Source organism: Trachypithecus francoisi, unplaced genomic scaffold (assembly GCF_009764315.1).
Source record: "Trachypithecus francoisi isolate TF-2019V2 unplaced genomic scaffold, Tfra_2.0 Lachesis_group1, whole genome shotgun sequence".
NCBI lineage: Eukaryota > Metazoa > Chordata > Mammalia > Primates > Cercopithecidae > Trachypithecus > Trachypithecus francoisi.
Window position 1 is genome coordinate 114811571 of NW_022681454.1, and position 18682 is coordinate 114830252.

Sequence of the window (18682 nt, forward strand, 5' to 3'; positions counted from 1 at the left end):
ATGTGTCTTTATCTGGTTTTGGTATCAGGATAATACTGACCTCATAGAATGAGTTTGGAAGTAGTCCCTCCTCCTCTATTTTTTGGAATAGTTTCAGTAGGATTGCTGCTTTGTTCTTCTTTAAATGTTTGGTAGAAATCAGCAGTATAGCCATGAAGTCCTGGGCGTTTCTTTACTGGGAGATGTTTTATTATGTCTTCAATCTCATTACTTGTTACTGGTCTTTTCAAGTTTTGGATTTCTTCATGGTTCAATTTTGGTAGGTTGTATATGCCAAGGAATTTATTCATTTCCTGTAAGTTTTCCAGTTTATTGGCATATAGTTGCTCATAGTAGCCACTACTAACCCTTTGAATTTCTGCAATATCAGTTGTAGTGTTTCCTTTTTCATATCTGATTTTATTTATTCGGGTCCTCACCCTTTTTTTTCTTTGTTAATCTGGCTAATGGTTTGCTGATTTTGTTTATCTTAGAAAAATCCTTTTTGTTTCATTGACTTTTTTGTATTGTTTTCTTCATTTCAATTTCATTTATTTCTGCTTTGATATTTATTATTTCTTTTCTCCTATTATTTTTAGGTTCAGTTTGCACTTGCTTTTCTAATTCTTTAAGATGCATTGTTAGGTTATTTATTTGAAGGTTTTTTTTTTTTTCTTTTTTTGATGTAGGCACTTACAGCTGTAAACTTTCCTCTTAGTACTGCTTTTGCTGTATCCCATAGGTTTTAGCATGTTGTGTTTCCATTATCATTTCTTTTCCAAAACATTTTTCAATTTTCATGTTAATTTTTTCATTGACCCACTGATCATTCAAGAGCATATTGTTTAATTTCCATTGAGTTTGTATAGTTTCCAAAATTCCTCTTGTTGATTTCTAGTTTTATTCCATTGTTGTCAGAGAAGATGCTTGATATTGTTTGGATTTTTGTAAATGTTTTAAGACTTGTTTTATGACCTAACATATGGTCTATCCTTGAAAATGATCCATGTGCTGAGAAAAAGAATGCATATTCTGTAGCCTTTGGTTGAAATGTTCTATAAATATATATTAGATTAATTTGTTGTATAGTGCTGATTAAGTCCAACATTTTTGTTGAGTTTCTGTCTGGGACATCTGTCCAATATTGAAAGTGGAGTGTTGAAATCTCCAACTATTACTGTATTGGGGTCTATATCTCTCTTTAGCACTAATAATATTTTCTTTATATAGCTGTGTGCTCCAGAGTTGGGTGCATTTAAAATTGTTATATACTATTACTGGGTTGACTCCTTTATCATTATATAGTGACCTTCTTCGTCTCTTCTCAGAGTAATTGTTTTCAAGTCTATTTTGTCTGATATAAGTATAACTACTCCTGTTCATGTTTTATTTCAATTGGCACAGAATACCTTTTTACATCCCTTTATTTTCAGTCTATGCGTATCTTTATAGGTGAAGTGTGTTTCCTGTGGGCAATAGATCATAGAGTCTTATATTTTCATCCATCTAGCCACTCTGTGTCTTTTAATCACAGAGTTTAGTTCACTTGTATTTAATGTTATTATTTACTTGTAGAAACTTACTCCTGGCATTTTGTTATTTGTTTTATGGTTGTTTGGAGGTTTGCACTCTCTTCTTTTCTTCCTTCCTGTCTTCCTTTTAGTGAAGATAATTTTTTCTTGTGCTTTAACTTCTTGCTTGTTTCTGTTGTGTTTTTTGATTTGAGGTTATCATGAGAGTAGCAAATACTGTCTTGTAACTCATTATTTTAAACTGATGACAACTTAACACTGATTGCGTAAACAAACTCTACAGAAAGACAACACTACCCTTTATCACCTCACTTTTTAATTTTTTGTTGTTCCTTATGTCTTGTTTTACTGTTTATATCTTGAAAGGTTTTTGTAGTACCACTTTTGATTGGTTCATCATTTAGTCCTTCTACTTAAGAGTAATTTACACATCACCATTACAGTGTTATCATAGTCTGTTTCTCTGTGTACCTACTATTACCAGTGTGTATTTTTACCTTCAGATGATTTCTTCTTGCTCATTAATATCCTTTTCTTTCAGATTGAAAAACTCCCTTTAGCATTTATTGTAAGACAGGTCTGGTGTTGATGAAGTTCCTCAGCTTTTGTTTGTCTGGGAAAGTCTTTATTTCTCCTTCATGCTTGAAGAATATTTCCACCAGATATACTATTCTAGCATAAAAGTTCTTTTCCTTCAGCACTTTAAATATGTCTTGCCACCCTCTCCTGGCCAGTCAGGCTTCCACTGAAAAGTGTGCTGCCAGATGTATTGGAGTTCCATTGAATGTTATTTGTTACTTTTTTCTTGCTGCATTTAGGATTCTGTCTTTGTCCTTGACTCTTGAGAGTTTGATTATTAGATGCCTTGAGGTAGTCTTCTTTCAGTTAATCTGCTTAGTGCTCCATAACCTTCTTGTACTTGAATGTTGGTCTCTTTCTCCAGGTTTGAGAGGTTTTTCTGTTATTATTCCTTTGAACAAACTTTTTACCCTTAGCTGTTTTTCTACCTCTTCTTTAAAACCAATATCTCTGAGATTTGCCCTCTGGAGGCTATTTTCTAGATCTTACAGGTGTGCTATGTTGTTTTCATTTTGTTTTGTTTTTCTTTTGTCTCTTCTGATTGTGTATTTTCAATAGGCTGTCTTCAAGCTCACTGATTCTTTCTTCTGCTTGATCAATTCTGCTATTAAGTGACTCTGATGCATTCTTCAGTATGTCAATTGCATTTTTCAACTCTAGAAATTCTGCTTGATTCTTTCTCATTATTTCAATGTCTTTGTAAAGTTAATCTGATAGAATTTGGAATTCCTTATCTGTGTTAATCTTGAATTTCTTTGAGTTTCCTCAAAACGGCCATTTTGAGTTCTCTGTCTGAAAGGTCACACATCCTTATTTCTCTAGGATTGGTCCCTGGTGCCTTATTTAGTTCATTTGGTGAGGTCGTTTTCCTGGATCATCTTGATGCTTGTAGATGCTCATCTGTGTCTGCGCATAGAACAGTTTGATATTTATTACAGCCTTTGCAGTCTGGGCTTGTTTATGCTGGTCCTTGAGAAGGCTTTTCAGATATTTGAAGATGCTTGGTTCCCAAGCCCAATATCACTGTGGTTCTTGCAGACTCATAGAGGTACCATCTTGGTGGTCTTGGAGAAGATCTAGAAGAAGTCTCTGGATTAATAGGCAGAGATTCTTGTTCATTTCCCTTAGTTTCTCCCAAACAAACAGAGTCTCTTTCTCTGTGCTGAGCTGCCTGGAACTGGGATTATGATGATTCAAACACCCCTATGGCCACTATAACTGGGACTGTACTGGGTCAGGCCTAAAGACTCAGTCAGCACAACACTGAGTCTTGTCCAAGGCCCACTATAACCACTACCTGGCTACCACTTATGTTCACTCAAGGCCCTAGGCCACTACAACCAGAAAGTGGCAAAGCCAGCCAGGTTTGTGTCCTTCCCTTCAGAGTAGCAAGTTCCTCCAGGCCCCAGGCAGGTCCAGATATGCTGTCTGGGAGCCAAGAATTAGAGTGAAAAACATTATGAATTTGCCTGATGCTCTGTTCTACTGTGGCTAAGCTGATACTAAAACCATACTACAAAGTACTTCCTGCTCTTCCTTCTCCTTTCCACAGGGAGAAGAGCCTCTCCCTCTGAGCATCACCACCAGCAGCCCTTGGCAGGGTTCTGCCAGGCCACTGGCAATGTTCACTTAAAACCAAGGGTTCTTCTGTCAGCTTGTGGTGAATGCTTCCAGGCCAGCAATTCACCCTCTGCACAGTGGGTTCCCCTCTGACCAAGAGAAGTTCCAGAAATGCTGTTCAAGAGCCTAGGCCTGGAATTAGAGATCCCAAGGGCCTGCTTATAGCTCTTCCCCACTGTGACCAAGCTGGTACATAAGGTGCAAGACAGAGTCCCCTTTACTTTTCCCTATGCTTTTCTCAAACAGGAGTCTTTCACCATAGTCACGACTGCTGGGAATGTGCTGGGTCACACATGTAGTAAGCACATCCCAAGTGTCCAAGGCTCACAGCATGCTCCCTGGCTATCATTGATGGTTATTCAGGGCCCAAGAGCACGTTAATCAGCAGGTGATGAATCCTTCCAAGACTGGATCTTTCTCTTTAAGACAATGGGTTCCCTTTTGTCCCAGAGTGTGTCAAGAAATGTTCTCCAGGAGCTAGTGCCTAGAATGGGGGCCTCATGACTCTGCCTGGTGCCCTGTCCTACTATGGCTGAGCCGGTATCCAAGATGCAACACAATGTCCTCTGTACTCTTTACTCTCCTCACTTTAAACAGAAGGAAGGAGACACTTTCACTGCTGTGAGTTGCACTTCCTGGGATTAGGGAAGGAGTGGCGCAAGCAATCCTTTAGCTGCTCTGGCTAATGTCTCCCTAGGTCACATGCCACCCTAGTGTACTGGCTCTAATCCCAACCCAGCACTAGGAGTTGCCTAAGAATTGCAGTCCTTGTGTGCTAGACTGTCTTTCAAGTTTACCATGGACCTTAGAGCATGTTGGCCCATGGTGGCGAGATTTAACAAGAAACTCGAGCACTAACTGATAACATGCATGACTTCCCCTTGGCCAAGTCTGGTCCAAATGCTCCCTCCATGTGTGAGCAAAAGCTAAGCCCGGCATGGATTTGCTCTCTGCTATGACAGGGTAGCACTGAGTTCAATATAAAGTCCCCCAGTCACTGTGCTCTCCCTCCCCCACATACACAGACCCTCTGCACTGCATGGCCACTGCCGGGAGATAGGGGAAAGGGGGCATTGGTGATTCAAGATTGTCTCTCCAACCCTCCTCAATGCCATTTTCATTAACTTTTATGAAGATAAAACGAGGTACTGTGATTGCTCACCTGATTTTTTGTTTTTCTGATGGTACTTTTCTGTATGCAGATAGTTGTTAAAATTTGGTCTTCCTGCAGGGGGTACAAATGGTGTAGACTTCTATTCTGCCATTTTGCTTTGCCCTCATAATTTTTAACTACAGTCTCAAAAACGCTTTCAAGTATTATTTACATAGATATTAAAATTTCCCTGTGAGTTACCATATGTTTATTCTTCAGACGAACAGGCAGTGTAATGAAGATAGTTGAGAAAGTGAAAACTGGAATAGAAGGAGGTAGTCAGAATCAGATCATGTACTTTTTCACTAGTATTTGTTGAATACTTGCTGTTGGCAAGACACTGAGCATATCGCAGTGGATAAAATGGAACCTAAATTTCATGAAGCTTATTGTTTAATGAAAAAGAGAGATATTACATAAATGTCTTTTCTATGCAAAAAATACATGCTTACAAACTGTGCTGTGTACTATGAAAAAACGAGGAAAGCTACTAAGAGAAGTCTTAATGTCGACTTCATTTAGATTGGGACTTGTCAGTGAAATCTTCTCCGAAGATATGACAGAATAAATTATCTTCAGATTTATCCAGGTGAAGATTTGGAGTAGAAACATTTCAGGGGGAGAAACCATATATAGGAAGATACTGAGGTAGAAAAGTGCTTGGTGAGTTTCAGGGAAAGGTTCATGTGACTAAAATTCAGTGAAGGATTGAGGGTGGTGCAAGATGAGGCTAGACAAAGAAGCAAGGATCACATGCAGTGCTTGTGATCATGCTAAGAATTTTGTAATTTAAATGCAAAGGGAAATCAGGAAAGGATTTTGAGTAGACAGTCATAAAATCATATTTGTATCTTTTAAATATTACTTTGCAGGAAATGTATTGGAAGGAAGCAAGAGAGGGAATGGAATTCTATGCCAAAAGGCAATGGGATAAGATGGTAGATTCGACTAGAGTGATGGTAATGATAGAATTGAAGAAAAGTAGCTAAATTTAAGATATATACAAGAGATAGTACTGATAGGACATGGCAGTGGACTAGATTTAGAAAAGAGGAAATAGGAGGTGTCAAAACTATCTTTCAACACAGCAACTTGTTTGTTGATGGTTGATGGTGTCATTTAATGACATGGAGAAACCCTGGAGAAAGAGAATATCTGGTAGGGCTGAGATGTGGAAATCATGAGTTCAACTATTGAGACTATTAATTCCACTTGTGTTCCAAATATTTCATTTACATTTCGTAGTTACATAGCCATATTCCTCAGTGTTTCTGAACCATGTCCTCCACTAGAAAACTCTTAACATAGATTCCAGAGTTCCTGGATCTACTTTCAATCAAGGATCAATGAAAAGACTAATTAGAATTAACTCTTAAGGTAGACTTTTTGCTGCAGATTAAGCAACAATATGTGCTTAATCACAAATTGAACAATCTGGAGGAGAGTAATCAGCCAAAAACTTAGCATGATGGCTAAAGCTTTTAAAACATGACAGCCTGCCTTCCAGATCACACTACCTGCAATCTTAGCCCAAACTTTTCTATACAATAACATTTCAGTTGTTCTCTCTGGTGATGAATGCAAATTTGGGAGCAACTCTATGTTACCTTTTTCAAAAATGAATTTAAAAGTGGCCCTCTACTAACTCAATGACTCACGAGCTGGAAGCACTTGGCAGTGGCTGAGCATATTCGGAGGAATCAGAAGAGAAGCAGGCTTAGGAAGGGGTCGTGGGGTAGAAGTCAGAGTTCACCACAGAAGCCTCATGAGAAGAATCCCAAAATCTGAAGTGAAAGTAGAAAATACAGTCTGTCTCTTTTAGTGGAAAATAAGTGGCCTGGTAGTTTCATAATTTCCACATTATAGTTGAGTGGTAGGATCATGGCATCTAAAAACAATAGAGGCAGTGTAGTAATGACAACCGTAATTTTAAAAATTCATTAAATGTGTATCATGTTTCCAGAACTATACTAACTGCCTTTCAAAATTACCTCTGAACCACTTTGAGTTAATGCCCTTATGATTAGCATTTTAGAGAACAGGAAACAAGGCTTAGAGCTCATAGGTTGTTTGCCAAAGGCCACGCAGTTGGTAAATGAGAGCACGAACAGCCAGATATGTCTGATTCCAGAAGCGATGTTTTCTGCTACTATGCCACACTGCATCAGCACACAAATAAAAGATGAAATTAAAAAGCCCCATTTAGTTGGGTGTGCTGGTGTTCACTTGTAGTCCTAACTATCGTAGGAGGATTGCTTGAGCCCAGGAGGTTGAGGCTACAGTAAGCTATGATCACCACCACTGTACACCAGCCTGGGAAACAGGGTGAGACCCCGTCTCAATAAATTAATTAATTAATTAGAAATCACAGTAGTTCTTTAGTGTTAAAGCTAGGGAAAAAAAGTAAAAACTGTATATACATTGGTTGCCAAATATTTTTAAATCCAAAATAAGGGAAGTGTCTCTGCTATGCTGGGCCATCCTTTCATGCCATGTGGGTCCTTAAGACACAGGTGACTACTCGTAGGTATTGAAAACTACCTTGAGCTTTTGAACAGCATAATTTCTTACAAATTTGCAGATACTGGAATTTTATAACATTGCTCCTGTCATTGTGAATTTATTCCTTGGTTCTTCCTATACGCTTCGAAAAGTTGTTAACCTCCTCAGCACCACACAGCATTTCCATGTAACAAACCTGCACATGCACCCCCTGTATGTAAAAGTTGAAATTTAAAATAAAAGAATAGTATTTAATAACCACTACAGAAATAATAAAGTTACTTCAGCACATTTTTTAAAGTTGTTAACCTATAATTCATTTTTTAATGTTTATGGTATAAATTCATTTTTCTTCATCTGGTCTTTATCACCATACCCCTAGCCTTCAACCACTTTAGTTGAGCACAAATTATGTGTTGATAAGGGATGTCTAGTGGGGAAAAATTACTTTAGTTTGAGTTTTTAAAAACCAGTAGGAAAAAAGCAATGAAATATTTCAATTCAATTTTTAGTTGAGTTCTAAATATGATGGTTATATAGTTATGGTAATTTCTGTAAATGATGCAAATAAAATGAAGAATATGAAACTTTCCCTCCCACCTTTCAGAAACACAGGAATGGTCCACTCAACCTCCAATACCACCCATTCTCTTTCTCACAGCAGTGAGATAGTGGCTCCCGTTTTTGGCATCCTCAACTACAGCTGACTGAACTGAGTTTTGAACAATAAACAGAGTTTACAAGATAAGAAAAGGACATTCCAATTGAGGAAAACAGTCTGTACAGTATGCAGCAGTGACATGTAGGAAATCATCAGAAATTGGGGTGATGAGTGCTGATAGGAGATGAGACTATATAGGTAGGTTGGGACCAAATTTTGAGGGCCTTTTATGCCATATGCAGGAATTTGAACAAGTGTTTAGGTAATGGTAAGCCATTGGCAAGCTGTTTTCCTTCTGCATTCAGGCACTTCATATACTTTCTTCCCCTCCTGTTATTGTTTAGGTTTAAAAACAAAGCTAACCATATCTCTAACTTTTTCCATATCAGTCGGCTGCATATTTCTGCAATTTAAACCATTTAGCAGCCTGATACTATGATTCTGTGTATGTGAAATTGTTATTTGGCATGAAGACAGTCATTAATTTAAAAGAACCCCTTTGAGTGGAATTTTTGAAGATTTTTTTCCAAGCAATTGAAAAATATAAATGGAAAATAAAAAATAATTTTGGAGGAAAAAAACACCTGTCAACTACTGAAGCCATGGGTGTTCTATTTGTAAAAGACACGGTTCATTTTGTGTTCCTGTGTAATTTTCCTCTATGCCTTTTTTTTAACTAGAGTCGTTTTATGCACAAGAGCTTGACTTCAGATCAACTAAGTTCCCAGAATATCTGGCTGTTTGAGTACCTTCAGCTTTCACTGTAAGGACTTCTACTTAAAAAAAAAAAAATTACTCTGTTGAATTTTACATTATCCAATCAAAAGTGTGTGCTTCTCTGAAGGCACGGAACATTGTTACTACTGGCCCACATGCTGAGGGGACAACAGAAATGTGGCAAACTTGGTAGAAACTGTACAGCAGACAAAATAAAATCTTACCAGCAGCCTAATGAACTTGGAATGTGTTCTGTTCCTCTAATAAATATTGGTTTTATTTTGTGGGAAGTGCTTAGTTTTGTTTGCAATAAGTGTCTAACATTTAACTTGTTGACGTTATGGGCAATAGGAAAATAGGTGGCTACAACAAGGATGCGCAAAATGGAGGCTCTTTCAAATTATTCATTAAAATCACTAGTTCTGTCTCACCACCCCTCAAACACAGATGCATCAACATAAAGACTGGTGAAATGGCTAACAGGCTTCATGACGTCTAGAGGTGTTAGTACTTACCACTCTAATTTTACCACACAATTAAGTAATGATGCATTTAAACATATATATTTATAGTACATTTGAAAATCTTAGTGTAAGAATAGGATCAAGATAAATCTTTACATGCTCTAATTAACATTTGCTTGGTCTTAGGAGCACGGCATTCCAACGGACATGGGCTACGCTGTGGCCCCTCACCATTCAGGCGTCTACCCTGTACATGTTCAGCTTTACGAGGCATGGAAGAAGGTCTGGAATATTAAAATCACCAGCACTGAAGAATATCCACATCTGAAACCAGCTAGATACCGGAGGGGTTTTATCCACAAAAACATCATGGTGAGCTTCCTCCGGTATGCATAGGGTACAACTAATTCTGCCAGATTTACATTCCTCACTTGAAGAAAGAAAAAAACAAATGCTAGAAGCATAAATGTAGGAAAATCTCCATGCTGCAGGAAGCATACTTGTCATATCTAAGCGGAAGATGTTTTAATTAAAATCACTTCTTTTCAATTCTTCAAATATAACTGAAAAAGGTTTCGTTACTGACATTGCCACTGGTAAGCAGGCACTGATGTTAAAATACTAAAAAAAATTACATTTAACTTGCAGATAATTTTTAGTAGACATCACTTCTTCAAAATGTTAATCAGTATGAAAAACTAACACCAACTCCGTCTATATTAACCATGCTGCTCTTTGACAAGCCAGTCAAACTGTGTTCTTCTATTTACCATGCCAGGCTAAAAACAGAACTCAACCATTTGCAGCCAGAAGCCACATGTGAAGCCCTGCAAAATCATTAACATATAATAATACAGAGTAAAAATGACAGGTGATGTTAATTAAATCATTTGCATACACCATCTAATTCTATCCTGGGCTTCTCTGTTGTGTTTTTTACAATTTCAGCAAATGTATATTGTCAAAATATCCTACTACCTCCAAAAGTAAGTAATTAAATCCTAATTTATTCCCAAATCAGAGAACCCTAAGAAAGTCCTGGTAAAGCTAGGAATGGGCCTCTTAATTTAGAATCACACACTGGGAAGAAACACCACAGAAGAACACTATGTGATGAGCCACCGCAACACTCTGTTGAACTGATATGTCTGAAGAGATGTCTACACTCTAGAATTAGGTTATAACTGACTTCTTTTCAGACAGTTTTTCAATGTCTGTAAAAATTACAGAATGGATAGACATATAGCTTAGATAATCTCCCATCTTGACTTTTCCCTCAATAAAAACTGTTGTAAATGTTAGACGGGGACATAATGGCCACATTTTATCCCAATCTGCCCTTCCTCTGTACTGAAAATGAACTTACTGTGGCTCAAGCTGCCAGAATTCTGACCAGAGGGAGTTTAGAAGACCTGGGTCATATTTTTTCATTTCTCCTGAAAACGCATTTTATCTATATTATAAATGCATGAATCCTGAGGTAATCAAGGCTCTAACAGCTTTCCTGTTTTGATGGAACTGTCCCTGTGGGTCTGCTTTTGCAGCAATCTGTGGAAACCTTCTATATTTGGCTTGTGGGCTCTTGGATGACAGTTTCCAAGTGGGAAATGTTCAGCAGACAGTTGATTACACAATAAGCGAGAGAAAACAGGGCTAGGAGCCCATTCAAATAGAGAAGCAAGTAGAGATCACAAGAGCCAATATGCCCTCCTAGGGAGAGAATGCATCTAGAAATAGGGAACTGAGGAGTGAACTTTAGATCACATTCTTATTTTGTTGTATGAGAGCAATTTTTTTCTGATGATCCATTCCCAAATCCAACTCAAAAGGACTCATTAATCTTCCCTTCAAACCAGCTATTGATTGTGCTATTATCCTTAATTCAGTTCTGTAATTCAAACATCATTCTATCCCCCCACCACCACTTCCAATCAGTGTCTATATTTCATCAATAATTCCTTTATATCTTTTTTATTTTCTTTCCCACTGCCACCATCTTAATTTACTTCCTTGACTTTCATGTGTTAACTCTGGTGCTGCTTCCTACTTTATCTATTTACAGGTTCCATCCACCACCTCACTGCAGTCTATCCCATAGACAGTGCCAACCTTTTAATCTTTCTAAAATGCTGCCTTCATCCTGGCTTTCCTAACCTTGATTAGTTCCAGTTGCTTCCATATCACCTAATGTGCCCTTCAGGTACCTGAAAACCATCTGGACTGTCTACCTTTCTATTTCCTATTTCCCTGTAGCTGAAACACCCTCACTCCAACCAAACTCCATAATAGTATTGCTGTTACCATGCCTGTGTCATTCTTTCCACCTTGAGAGACTTTCTGGCCACTGTCTACCTATTTCTATTCCTTTTATTCTTCAATATCAAGTCCCATATCTTAAATAATTGAAAACAAAGCACCTTAGTATATAGCAACTCAATACCTAACTCATACCTACAGGGATCTTATTCTCCTCTGAATTCCTACAACACATCATTTTGTATTTTCATCAGGAATGTAAACACCAATTACACTTTAAGGTGTTTGAGCCCTAACCAAAGTCTCTGGACCCCTAGTTTTATTGCATTTTCAACTGAGTCATTTTCCTTCAGTCAAGACTTGATGGAAACCAGCACTCTATACTCTAATCCCTGGTTGTTGAATATGACTCTCTGGAAAGAACCAGTATATGAGTCCATTCTCACATTGCTATGAGGAAATATCCAAGACTAGGTAATTTAAAAAGGAAAGAGGTTTAATGGACTCACAGTTCAGTATGGCTGGGGAGACCTCAGGAAACTTACAATCATGGTGGAAGGCAAAGGGGAAGCAAAGCACCTTCTTCACAAGGCAGCAGGAAGGAGAAGTGCAGAGCAAATGGGGAAGAGCCCCTTATAAAATCATCAGGTCTCCTGAGAACTCACTCGCTATCACAAGAACAGCACGTGGGAAATTGTCCCCATGATTCATTTACCTCCACCTGGTCTCTCCCTTGACATATGAGTATTATGGGGATTACAATTTAAGATGAGATTTGGGTGAGGACACAAACCCTAACCATATCAGCCAGAGACCTCTAAGAAATTAGACTACACATTCTCTCTACTTACTGATTTTAATGGAAATGCCCATTGGTAGAGACTATCATTAATCTTGCTGTAAACCCTCTAAGTGGTCTTTATTGATATCCCCCCAGAAGTATTTGTTGGCAGTTGCTCCTGATTGAGCCTTAGGTACAGGATATTGGCTTCAGTTCCCATTGGCCAAGATTCTTGTTGACCATGGCTTTCATAATCAACTCCATTATTTTCAGCAGCAATAAGGTTCCCAGAGGTTCATCGGCATCTCAAAGTTTGACTTTGATACTGATACATTCCCAGAACCAACTCTAGGGGGCAGTCCACAGCAGAATGCCTAAAAATATTTCTCATCCTTTCTGTAGCATAAGAAAGCTGTTTCAAGGAACATGCCCATCATTCAGTGCCACTGCATTTATGGAGCAAGGCAGTGGAATATGACCCTTACCACACTCCTGATCATCTCCTTAGCCTCCTGTGGTGGTCCACTGACTCCCCTAGGGCTCTCTATGGGGTTCATACTCTCAGCAGGAGTAGTGCTCCTGCAGTTGCAGGGTAAAGCCTGCCACTTCCTCTTCACTGCATTGAAATTCAAACAATTTGAGAAATAGAAAAAATTCAAACATCTTTTTGCTTCTCTCTTCATTTTGCATAGAATCAGCTAGGCAATCAAGTCCCAAAGATGGCTCTGTATATATCCTATAATTTTCCAAGCAAAATACTCAAACTGAACCCTAGAAGTGATTCAGTCATACACTTTTAAAATGTTAAATGGCGTTTAACACATGTTAGCATTTTATTATTTAGCTTTTGAGTCTTTCTCATTACCCCAATATAGCTTAAATCCTTCAAGAGTAGAAAACATATCTTTCTGCTCTCTCACATGGACTGGCATGGAACTAGCATATGGATCTAGCATTCTAGCATAAAACTAACTCCAGGCAACATATTAACATAGAGTCCATAGCTAGTTCCACTAGCACTTAACTAACTCTATTCTGTGGGCTAGCATAGAGTTTGGAATAAATATTTGTAAAATAAATGAATGAATGCTATATAAAGCATTTATTTATTCCAAATGCTTTCCAAATTCAAAATTTAATTTTTAATTTCCAAATATTACATTTATAATAGTTGTTAGGAAATAAATTTAATTCCGTTAGAATGCATTTGTATTTAGTTGTTTTTTGTTATTGTTTTTGTGTATAGATAGGATCATGAGGATGCATAATGCTTTTAAACATAGACATCATCAGAGCTAATATTTGGTGCTTAAACAGAAGTTTTGTAACTATTTTATTAAGATAAAATAGCTTCTAAGGATATAACTTCTACCAACTTACCAACATAAATAGGATATATAGAGTTTTGATTTATGCAGATATACTGATTGAGCTGCCTGTCCAAGGACTAGATTATACAATAGATTGTATTATATAACCAGTATTATATAATACTATCCAAGGGCTAGATGAAAATTTATTTTAATACACCTTCAAACTAAAATAAAATAAATAAATAAATAAATAAATAAATAAATAAATAAAACTAGTGTATTTCTACAGGGTTGCAAAACATGTGAGGTCCTGGACAGGTAGTATTTTGAAAGCACTTACTGAACCAAATGTGCTTTAAGAGTAAAGACATAGGCCGGGCGCGGTGGCTCAAGCCTGTAATCCAGCACTTTGGAGGCCGAGATGGGCGGATCACGAGGTCAGGAGATCGAGACCATCCTGCCTAACACGGTGAACCCCATCTCTACTAAAAATACAAAAACGAGCCGGGCGAGGTGGCGGGCGCCTGTAGTCCCAGCTACTCAGAGGCTGAGGCAGGAGAATGGCATAAACCGGGAGGCGGAGCTTGCAGTGAGCTGAGATCTGGCCACTGCACTCCAGTCCGGGCGACAGAGCGAGACTCCGCCTCAAAAAAAAAAAAAAAAAAAAAAAAAAAAAAAAAAAAAAAAAAAAAAGAGTAAAGACATAAAACATGAAGATTGATTTACTTAGGATAATAAGCAGAAGACCTGCCCCATATGATTTTGTAGCACTTGTAGCTCTCTGAAGTATACTCGTTAATGTTCTGCTACTTCAAATGTATAGTGACAAACACAGGTCACCATGAAGTCATTGTAACATATTCTGCTTAAGGCTTTACCATCTTGCACAACTTTAATTCACACCTTTTATAATTGCAAAAGGCTGTAAAATTTGAAAAATCTTATCACAAGTGTATATAATTGAAGCAGATAATATATATACAGAGGATGAAGAGAAGATCTTTTACTAAATGACCTTTTATCATTTTGTTGCTACACTTTCTAAAAGTAACAAGCCAAGTGGATAATCTCTTTCTTACTGTAGGAACTGGCAGGCTTCATACTTAGAATCTGAGGTAATTACTATAGCCTGCAGTAGTCCTTTCAGAAGAGAACAGATACTGTGATTTGTGTCTCAAATATTCATTCTAATTTAAAATGTCATTCCCTAAGAAGCACATTGAGTTGATAATTGACTTCATTTTCTTTTTTTTTAATATATATTTTTTATTATACTTTAAGTTCTAGGGTACATGTGCATAACGTGCAGGTTTGTTACATATGTATACTTATGCCATGTTGGTGTGCTGCACCCATCAACTCGTTAGCACCCATCAAGTCATCATTTATATCATGTATAACTCTCCAATGCAATGAGATCACTTGGACTCGGGAAGGGGAACATCACTCACTGGGGCCTATCATGGGGAGCGGGGAGGAGGGAGGGATTGCATTGGGGAGTTATACATGATAATTGACTTCATTTTCTAATGCATGGCAGAATTTGGCAGAAACTATTTTCTTAAAATTATTGCCTATTAGGATTACAGTATAGCGTGACAATCCAATACTTTTTTAAAGTCTCATTTTTACTTCTTTTTTTTAATCTCTTAAGATGCTAGAACCTACTAGGCCTCATAATAGAAATACTCACTTTGATATTTAAAACAGACAAGTAGCTAAAATAACACAACACCCATTTTAGTTTTAAAATATTTCTTCAACTTTCTTCACTATTCCTTCCATATTAGCATCACCTTCTCTTGCCTAGAGTATGATAGATTGTCCAGGCACTAGTTAGACTTGAATAATTCACTAGCTTGTACATCATCTTCCATGAGCAAAAAGCTAAGTTTCAACAAATTGATTGGAAAAAAAAGCTTTTCCTTACTTTTTTCATTTTTCCTTCAGGTTCTCCCAAGACAAACCTGTGGGCTTTTCACTCACACCATTTTCTACAAAGAATATCCAGGGGGTCCTAAAGAGCTGGATAAGAGTATCCAAGGAGGAGAACTTTTCTTCACTGTCGTCCTCAACCCTGTAAGTACTTTATTCTCCAAATAAATAGTGAAAAACAATAGGGTTGGCAAAAATTACCCTGGCAAAGAGGCTAGGGATTGGGCCGTCATCAGCCAAGCCAATATGAAGTTCTAGCTCTGAAACAGTAGTAAAAACGAAATGGAACCACATCTAGAAATGGGGACAAACCAATTCTACAAGTAGCAGTAACATGAGGAACTCACGGCAGAACCAGGGAAGTGCTCCAGAGGATCCTCCTCTGCATCGGAAAGTGATCAGAAGCTTTTATGGAGAATAAAATTTTTCACCTGTAAAACTCTCCTATTTCCACTGGGAACCAGTTTTTGTTGTTGTTGTTGTTGTTGTTTTTTATTTTTTATTTTTTTTTCCATTTAGGCAACAGTTACCTCTATTATTCTTTTTATTTTACTATTTAAAGTTAATGTAGACGCAAAAGGGTAGAGGAATTAGGTAAGCAAATAGAGTCATATTTCCTACTTCATGTTAGATCTCGTCTTGCTAGGTCACAGGCTGAAGCAGAGCAGGCCTATTTAACGGGCTACTCTTTTACTTCTTCATACTTGTGTGTCAGCTCCACAATGAACCATTTGCATATATTTCTGCTTGAGTCAAGTATTAGAAACTTGTGTAGAGAAAGAACAAATGGAAGTAAGCTGTATAAGGAAAAGAAGAGATTTTATTTCCCTTTTGAAAATCACTATCATAAAAAGTAAAGCTAAGTTTATTTATCAGAAGATGTATGGGTTTGCCCCTGGCATTGGCAATATTCAAGATGAAAAAAAATTATTATTTCCAAATGTAAAAAAAATTATCAGTAAAAAAAGTTGGATACAATTGGGATAAATTGAATAAAATTTGCAAAACCCCTTCTCTTGATCTTAGTTTTATAATCCCTGCAAATAAAATTGCAGATAGTGTTCACCATCTACTTGTATTCAAGGAGATTTATTGTGTTTAATTCTGCTTGTATTCATCTACTATACCTATGTTTTAACTCCTAGAAAATGAGATAGAAGAAAGAGTAACTCATCTTTGGACAAACCCTGCTTGTGTATTCAAAAATGGGGATAGTTTAGAGGAGCGTGATATCTGGACTTTTGGAAGTTTATCAACCTTCAGATCCCAAAAATACAAATAACTCTGGTTTGAACATCAGAAATATAACAACTCCTCTAACTTACCTATTTTCACAAATGGAAGTATTTTGAGTCTCCTTATACAGCTTTCTTCTCTTTTTTCTCATTTCAACCAGTACAGTAATACACAGTCAAAGAGAGTTAAACCAATGCCTGGTTATGAACTGAAGAAGCAGTTAAAACACTTTTAAAATGCTAACATTTTCACCAATAATTTTAAGCACTTTAATCTATCATCTGTGAAATTCTGATGTTTCACGTTTACTTTCATCATAGAGCAACAGGAGTATTAACAAATAATCATGAACTTCTTAAAAGTTCACAGTAGGATTTTATCTCCGATTTCTAAATCAAATGAGTTTCATTTAGCATGGAAGAAATTCAAAGTTAAATCATTCATGTACAATGAATTTATACTAAGAATTTCATTCATTTTGTGATAAGAAATATTACACTTTTTATTCATTTAAAAACCAAATTATTGTCTTTGTTTTTAAAAACCTTACAGTAAAGTTTATGTTAATCTTGGACATTAATTGGACTAACTGAGCAAATTATTTAACAAACCTCCCTACTTTTCAGGCCTTTATCAATGATATTTGGCAATTTTATATCTTGAGGAGGAGACTCATAGGAATAAAGGTGGCGGGGTGGGAAGCCGCACAAAACTTGTTCTTTCCTGATTCAGAAAACTTTCAGTAGACAATTATTTTCAGAAAAAAGTCCCTAGACTCAAAATAAATGGCAAACCTTGTCAGATACCACAAGATAAACAAGGAATCCAAAGCTAACGTTATCTGGCACACCAACTCTAACATTGGAAGCAATTCTACTCACCTGGAGACAAGAGGTTAAGAAGCCCACATCTGGATTCAGCCCACGTCTAGCCAGAGGGAGAACTGCTATCATTAGTTAGTGATATCTGTCTTGGAGAACAGAGTAAGGAGTAGTGGCATGTTTCCCATGAATTCTCCATCCTGAAATTAAGTGCTTGGATACAGTTTGTATTGAAACTAAGGAAGATCCAGATGAAGTAAGGCACGCTAGTAATTTAGCAAATGACATTTTTTATTAGGCCAGGATGAAAATGAGAAAACCTTGATGGAATCAAAGTATACATTAGCTGCAGGAAAGTCATGAATTTTAATTATAGTGGATTTGAAAGATAGTCATTGTAAGTTTAATACCCCAGGCCTCAATTAGAAGTGCCATTTTCTGAGAATGCCAAGTGAGGTTATCATTTACTACAAAAAGGTAGATGTGTATTGGAAACATGGCACTTAAATACATTCATATACATTTGAGCTGAAAATGAAAATATAAACAGGGCTTTAGTTAATGAGGGTTTAAAATTTTTACCATATGTCAACATAATATCAAGGTGCTATAATAAGTTACCAGTAATGGGGTGAGAAAGGGTTACAATAAGGTGCCCCTCAGAGTTAAACTGGAAAGATCACAGCAAAGGTAAAAAACTCGTAAACAGAATAACTCTCCAGCCTGAAATGTTCTAACGTTACCAAAATATTTGTCACTGTGAAAGAAAGAAGTATCAATCAAGTGAACAAAATAGAGAATTACAAAGACGAATGTTAGCACTGTCTAGGGGAGAGAAAACTTTGGTCATCTCTGAATGAGCCTTTCCAATGTCACAGGCCTGGACCCCTCTCACGTAGGTTAGATGCAGGGCTTTTGATTAATAGACTTTGAGGTTCAGATCCAGCTGGGGGAGGTGGACCTAGCAGGCTACCCGAAACTGGAACCATTAAGATTTCAATTTTTCTAATTCTGCCTTTTCTATTCTAAACCCAACTGATGACTTCCTCATTATGGTTTACTTTCCCATGTAGATCCTACTATAGGAAAAGAATATGTTAATCATAGGAACTTGTACTCTCCGGGACAATAAT

At 37.2% G+C, this 18682-nt stretch overlaps 1 protein-coding gene across 2 annotated transcripts in view; it reads left to right on the plus strand.

Moving 5' to 3' along the window:
• Nucleotides 1-18682, plus strand: part of NDST3 (N-deacetylase and N-sulfotransferase 3) — a 220485-nt gene that overhangs the window by 98923 nt on the left and 102880 nt on the right. For both annotated transcript variants that reach the window (XM_033215109.1, XM_033215108.1), the window contains exons 5-6: nucleotides 9394-9579; nucleotides 15508-15636. In XM_033215109.1, coding sequence (XP_033071000.1) covers nucleotides 9394-9579; nucleotides 15508-15636 — 315 coding nt within the window. The remainder of the gene's footprint in view (nucleotides 1-9393; nucleotides 9580-15507; nucleotides 15637-18682) is intronic.